Below are 7,332 nucleotides of genomic sequence, written 5' to 3'. Positions count from 1 at the left end.
CTTTAATGCGATTTACATTACTTCTGTTTTTGATTTTTGCATAGAGAAAGCCCAAATCATCTTCTCCTTGAGAAAGCCATTTGGCTTTAGCACGTTGAATGGTCCATGAACACCAAGCTTTATTATAAGCAGAAAGGGATGTGTTGATTTGCTTGAGGTAATTATTCAGGCCATGATCCAAAGGACTAATGTTGATCTGCTCAAGACAGCACTTTTGTTTTTACTCCAGCATCTCAATGCTATTCTTAATGAAGGAAAAAGAAGCCCAACATTTATGCTTTAACATGAGTTTGAGGTGTCTAAGTTTATGGTATAGGTTAGCAATTGGGCTTGCTTCACAATGCTTGGCAAACGCTGAAATAACCACATCCCAGTAACCATCCATGTTATTCCAGAAGTTTTTGAATAAGAATCTGCCACCAGAATTGTCAGAATTTCCAAGAGGTTCCACTTTATAATAAGAAGAAGGAAATTTGTCCAGCCACAGAAAATTAACCAACATTCTATCTAATTTGATATGAATGGGGTTGCCAGCTCTTTGATTATACCAAGTGTAGTTTAGGCCAGTAGAGGAGAGCTCAAAAGTGCCCGTGTTAAATAATAAAGTGGACAAAAAAGTTTTATTTAAGGACACAATTCATTTTATTAAACTTAACCCAACAAAAGTTAGAATATTTTATTATACATTAATGATATTATTATTTAATGTATATACTTAGTTTGTTATTTTGAGGATAATCCCATTCATATTTTCTTCATTATTATATACATTTTTTTTATATATATATATATATATATATATTGCTTCCTTGAATATTCACGGTGGTAGGGAAATATATATAGTTTAACATCTTAGCTTTGTACGAAGATTTGGCATGCATATAGATAAAAAGAGAGGGCGTAACATTCATAAGAGACCCCAAGATTTTTTACATGGAAAACCCTGAAATGGGAAAAACCATGGGGCCTCGCCTAGTTTTAAGAATCCATTATTATTTGTAGTTAATTACAAATGAGGCCCTTCCTTTAGGGAAGGCCTTAATTGGGTTGATGTAACAAATATACATCATACATAGTGTATTACATGGTGAAAATAGAAAGAATCATTGTTCATGTATTCATTTGGTCGGAAGGACCATAGTCAGTATGCGACAGAGGTCAGAAAGATCATTTTCTGGCAACGAAGGTCGGAAGGACCGTAATCGGTAGGCAACGAAGGTCGGGAGGACCATTGTCCTGCAACAGAGGTTAGAAGGATGACATCAGGTAGAAGTTCGGTGATATACAGAAGTCCAGCTCCAGATAGAAGTCTGATAAAATCTGGTGTCAAGTAGAATTTCAGCATGGGGTAGAAGTCCGTCGATGGATAGAAATTCGGTGTCGGGTAGAAAATCCGACAACGAGTGGAGGTCTGGTGTCGGATATAAGTCCGTCTAAAGTCTGGAGACAGGTAGAGGTCTGGCATCAGTCGGTCGCCAAGTAGAGATATGACATCAGTTGGTGGTTGGGCAGAAATTTGGCTCCCGCTGGTAGATGGGCGAAATTCCGACGACAGTTGGTAGCTGGGCTGAAGTCCAATGGTGGTCGAGGACGAGTCTAGTGGCAAGGGAGCTCTTCCTTCTCTCCTTGCTTGGACCTCCTTCCCCGGGGCCCCCCTTCTATGATAAATGAGGGGTCTATTTATAGTTTTCTGAGAGTGGCATAACCAGTAAATTGGAGGAAGATCAAGGGTAATTTGGGAGTGGTTTGAATGGACAGCTAATGTAGATTCCTTCGATCATGGTCGATTTATTTGGTAATTGAATGCCTTACTGATATCTGAATTTGACGATCTTGTGATTGTTGGATTCGTCTCGTCGAGCCGCTCGATTCGACTATAAACATGTCATGTTTGAAACCTATTTGGTAATCTAAATTATGGGTTGAACATTCCAAATGGGCTTTGTTGTTCAAAAGCGAGAACTACTTTACCCAAAGAGAAAATATTTTAGTATCATTTTATCAAGAATTAGATTCATACTTTTTAGCTGATGGCTTATGCCTTGCAGATACGACACAATAAAATACTTCTTTTAACAAATCATTAATTTTAAATATAAAAATATGAAAAGTTTAAATGACAACATCTCTAATGATTGCATTTGGGCCATTATTAATAGGTGGATTAAGCCGTGGCTCGGTTGATCCGTGTTCCATTCGTCAAAATACAAAAAAAAAAAAAAATCATTAACAGGCCTCCACTACTTGTTTTAAATTCTTCTTACGCAATCCGCATTCCATTCTTGTTAATACTCCAAAAAAAAATTATCATTAACAGGCCTCCATTATTGTTTTAAAAACTTGCAGAAAATCGTGTAGATTTATAATATATATGAATAATAGTGAACAACTTATCCATTACAATAATCTGATCAAAGAAAGTACAAAAGCATTTTTTTTCATTTAAAAAAAAACATTTATCTTTGTTAATAAAAAACAAAGTTGTTCCGTAAGCATTCCTCCAACAAAAAACGTACTCATAGTTCTTTAACAAATGTCAATGTTTAATACTTGCGAAGAATTCAAAGCTTAAGTGGTTTCATCTCAACGGAAACTCTTAGTTAATAAATATATACAAAAGCACCTATATAAACCTATCATCCTTCCATAGAATGGCAGTAACAAATTGGGATTATCCTCCTTAAACTCAAAATTAATTGCAATTATGGATCGGCACTCGTTCCCTTTGCTATCTTCATTTCTTCTCCTAATGCTTGCAATGAAGGCTCTCAGAGGCCATGCGGAGACCACAGAGCCCAACCAAAGAGTATGATTGAAATATTAATTTCACATAATATATTTAATTTTCTTTTATTTATCACAATTGCATGTAATTTATTAATGTGAACAAATCAACAGCCTTATATCGTGTATATGGGAGAAAAGCCAAGAGAATTCGTTGGCCTGCCACAATTAGCACATTTAGAACTGCTCCAGAAAGCAATTGGATTAAGGTGATCTGTCGAAACAAGTACCCAATTTTATCTTTTTTCTTGTTCCGATTGAAATAGCAAGATTTCTAAACTGACATCGTTTTGATTGTTGATTGTTTTATCAAATATCTAATTATTATTTTTGTTTATATATAAATATGCATTTTTCATTCAAAATTAATGTTGAATGTAGCAACGAAGAAGCGTCAAACAGACATATATATAGTTACACCAAGAGTTTTCATGGCTTCGCCGCTATGCTGTCAGATGAAGAAGCAAAAAAGTTATCCGGTAATATAAATACAAATAAAAATCAACTGAAAACTTGCTAGAATAGCATTCATAAATGCAGTGTTAATAATGAAAATTTTTTGGCTTGTGAACTATTAAATTTTAAAATTTGATGTGGTTTATGAACTCAGGAATGGAAGGATTGGTTTCTGTGTTCCCAAGCAAGAAAAGACAACTTCACACCACAAGATCATGGAATTTCATGGGTTTTCCATTGAGCGTTCCACGTGCATCCTTTGAGTCTGATGTTATTATCGGCATGATCGACACAGGGATCTGGCCTGAGTCAAAGAGCTTCGACGATGCCGGTTTTGGCCTTCCACCAAGTAGGTGGAAGGGTATATGTCAGTCTAATCAGAACTTCACATGCAATAAGTAATTAATGCTCCCCATCATCTTATACTAATAAAAAGTAGTTATAACATAGCTATATGAAATTACTAATACTACAATAATTAATTACCAACGCATAGTAAGATTATTGGAGCTCGGTACTACCACCTTCAAGGTAACATACATGAAATGGACATACCCTCCCCTCGGGATAGTGAAGGACATGGAACTCACACATCCTCCATAGCCGTCGGCGGCCTTATAACAAATATGAGCCTCGCAGGAATTGCAAATGGAACTGCCCGTGGAGGCGTCCCCTCTGCGAGAATCGCAATATATAAAGTTTGTTGGAGATACGGCTGCTATGACATCGATATACTCGCAGCCTTCGAAGACGCCATCCATGATGGTGTCGACATAATCTCTATTTCTATTGGTGGTTATATACGTAATTACTTCGAGGATGCCATATCTATCGGATCTTTCCATGCAATGAAGAATAACATTCTGACAACTAGCTCGGCAGGGAATTCTGGTCCTAATAATTTTAGTGTTGGGAATTATGCACCATGGCTATTAACAGTGGCAGCGAGTACCATTGATCGCAAGATTATTACCCGAACTAAACTTGGAAATGGAGAAGAATTTCAGGTGATTAATTAATTATTAATATCTATATACCTTAATCATTTCAAAATTTGAGTTTCCTAATTAATTCTTATGCAATTAAAAATTTTTGTTATAGGGGAGGGCAGTGAACATTTATGGCTTGGACGGTGAGATGCATCCATTGATATTGGGTGAAAATGCACCCAACATTTCATTAGGTCTTGAAGCAATAATAGACTCAAGGTGAACTAGTGTAGCTATTTTTAATTATTAAGTCAAAATTTCATCAACTTCAATTAATTTATGCTACATTTTTTTATGCATGCAGATATTGCAATGAAGGGACGTTGGATGGTGAATTGGTAAAGGGAAAAGTTATATTATGTTATGGAGTAAGTGACGGGTCAGGACCACTACGTGTAGGTGCCATTGGAGCAATTATGGAATCATATCATGCCAACGATTACTCTTCCGAGTTCTTGCTGCCTGTTTCAGTGCTGGAATCAAACAATAGCATACAACTTCGAAATTATGCAAACAACACAAGGTTACAACTCTTAAATTATATATATATCATAAGGAAAGAGAATGAAGTACATTTGATTATCTAGGTTTAATTGTCTATCTGACAGCAATCCTATGGCAAGCATTTACAAGAGTGAAGGTGTCTTCGATGCTGCAGCACCATATGTGGTTTCATTCTCATCACGCGGTCCAAATCCACTTACCTCGAATATACTAAAGGTAACTAACTGAATACATAAACTAAATATTTGATATGAATTTCTTTGGTGTAAACATTATTGTAATATTTTGCACATATAATGTAGCCGGACCTAACAGCACCGGGGGTTGATATTTTAGCAGCATGGTCACCACTTGGTAATCCTAAAGTACCGTATAACATTATATCAGGTACATCAGTGTCTTGCCCTCATACAGCAGGTGTTGCCGCCTATATTAAATCATTTAATCCAACTTGGTCTCCAGCTGCCATAAAGTCTGCTCTCATCACCACTGGTAATACTAATTTGACTTTTGCAATAATTTGTACATGGATAAAAATACAATTTCAATTTATAGTTTTCTTTCATTTGATATTGTTGAATTAACATTAAATTTAATTATTAATTCTTCTAGCTTATGTGATGAGCTCAACAAATAATGCTGAGGCAGAACTTGCTTATGGGGCCGGTCACATAAACCCACTCGCAGCTTTGAATCCTGGTCTTATATATGATGCTCAAGAGACAGACTACATTAAAATGCTATGTGGTGAAGGCTACATCACTCCAATTCTAAGACTTGTCACTGGAGATCTGAGTACTTGTGGCTTTGCAAATAATGAAACGGCTTTAGATCTAAATTATCCTACCTTTGCTTTGCAAACTCAACATGGAAAGTCTTTTTCAACTTCTTTTCGAAGAACAGTCACTAATGTGGGAGTGTCAAATTCCACTTACTATGCTATTGTTAATGCTCCTTCTAACATCAAGATAAATGTTGAGCCGAACGTTTTGTCTTTTGAAGCTCTTCTGGAGAAGAAATCATTTTCAGTCAAACTTGAAGGGGATGCTAACGAGACCATTATCTCAGGTGTTTTGATTTGGAGTGATGGTACTCATAATGTCAGAAGTCCAATTGTTGTGTATATTGGCCAAAATCCTTATGAACTGTGAGAATTTATCAATTAATGTTTTTGTTTTCTTAGTGATTATGTCTACATTCCTATTGATGATGTAATGCATTATATGTTCAGATGATTGTTTTAGTAATCATTTTCTCATTTTTTATTTTCAATTCTGTAAGTTTAATTTATAGTTTTACAAGTTTTATTTCCATTTATTCAATAATATATGATAAAATTGCTCAAAATAACCAGCTTAGGGTCAGGTCTAACAACTCATCATTAATGTAAAGAAATAAAATAAAGGTTGCTTCTTTACTCAAGAAAGCTATGCTAAAGAAGTCATCAACAAAGTTAAATATAGAAGACTCTAATTGCATTGGAATATTGATAGAATGTGAATTCAAGTTATCCAAGAATGATGAAAGTAAGAAGTTGGATCCAAATCTTTACAATAGTCTTGTCAGAAACTCTTGCTACTTACTTGAACAATATTGGATATTATGTATATTTTTGGAATGCTTAGTCTCTATATGAGAACTCCAACCATAACTCATTTCAATACTATTGTTAAAAAAGAGTCAAATCTTAATTATTTCAATTAATTAGTTTTTTTTTCATTAAGTTTCCTATTCCAAATTTATTGCTTTAAAAATTTATCCCTTGTATAACCTTGTGTTTTTTATCATATATTATTTAATGTGGGGGTGAAGGATAAGAGATAGAAGAAGAAATGAATTAGAGTCGATCATATGTGAAGATGAGAGGATCGAGAACTTCATCTTATTCGATTCTCTTTTGATTTTCGAAGAGATTAGGAGGAAGTACATGCAATCAAGTTTCAAGAGAGAGAGAGAGAGAGAGGTAGGGAGCTTGATGCTCACCATCCTGGTTGATGCTTCTTACATGTGAAGCCAATAGAGTTATCAAAGCTAGGAAGACAAGAAAAAAAGAAACAACATGGTGGAGTAAGAACAAAGAAGTCCTTCCTTATTTTGACAAGATATGATTAGGTGATATCCTTCCTTATTTTATTTAATAAATATATGTTTATTTCAAGTTTACTAATCAAGATCTAGAGTTTGTTATTACTTTTGTACCATGTTGTGTAATTAATGTTGTGATAGCCATCTCTATCTCCACATAGATGTAGACACCCTTTGCTAAATCACGTCGATTATGTTTTTTCATTAATCTTGTGGTTTTCTTACTCTTTTTTTTTTTATGAATTTAGTTTGAATATGTTGTAATTTTCAAGATTATAGCCTTTTTATGATTAATCTAATATTATTGTACTATTTCTAATCAAATGTTAATCAAATTTTAACCCGTGGATGTTGGCAAGATTATAGATTATAGCCTTTGTTTGATTAATCTATACATTATTGAAGGCCTTAAAAAGAAGTTTCCTTGCATAAAATTGAGTTATTAGTCTGGCGGCTGCATATGACTATTGTATCATTACTAAAGCCAGGTATGGAGAGGTTCAAGCATCTTATT

At 34.7% G+C, this 7,332-nt stretch overlaps 1 protein-coding gene across 1 annotated transcript; it reads left to right on the top strand.

The window, feature by feature from the left end:
- The first annotated feature begins 2,704 nt into the window (after positions 1 to 2,704).
- LOC110092681 (cucumisin-like) lies at positions 2,705 to 5,884 on the top strand. Its single transcript, XM_020817328.1, has 10 exons — positions 2,705 to 2,806; positions 2,899 to 2,993; positions 3,166 to 3,263; positions 3,395 to 3,638; positions 3,737 to 4,247; positions 4,342 to 4,448; positions 4,534 to 4,752; positions 4,838 to 4,949; positions 5,036 to 5,225; positions 5,346 to 5,884. Exons 1-10 carry the CDS (start codon positions 2,705 to 2,707, stop codon positions 5,882 to 5,884), a joined length of 2,217 nt encoding a protein of 738 aa, XP_020672987.1.
- The last annotated feature ends 1,448 nt before the right edge of the window (positions 5,885 to 7,332 follow it).

This window comes from Dendrobium catenatum, unplaced genomic scaffold, assembly GCF_001605985.2.
Source record: "Dendrobium catenatum unplaced genomic scaffold, ASM160598v2 fragScaff_scaffold_249, whole genome shotgun sequence".
NCBI lineage: Eukaryota > Viridiplantae > Streptophyta > Magnoliopsida > Asparagales > Orchidaceae > Dendrobium > Dendrobium catenatum.
This window is presented reverse-complemented; position numbering and strand designations above follow the sequence as displayed.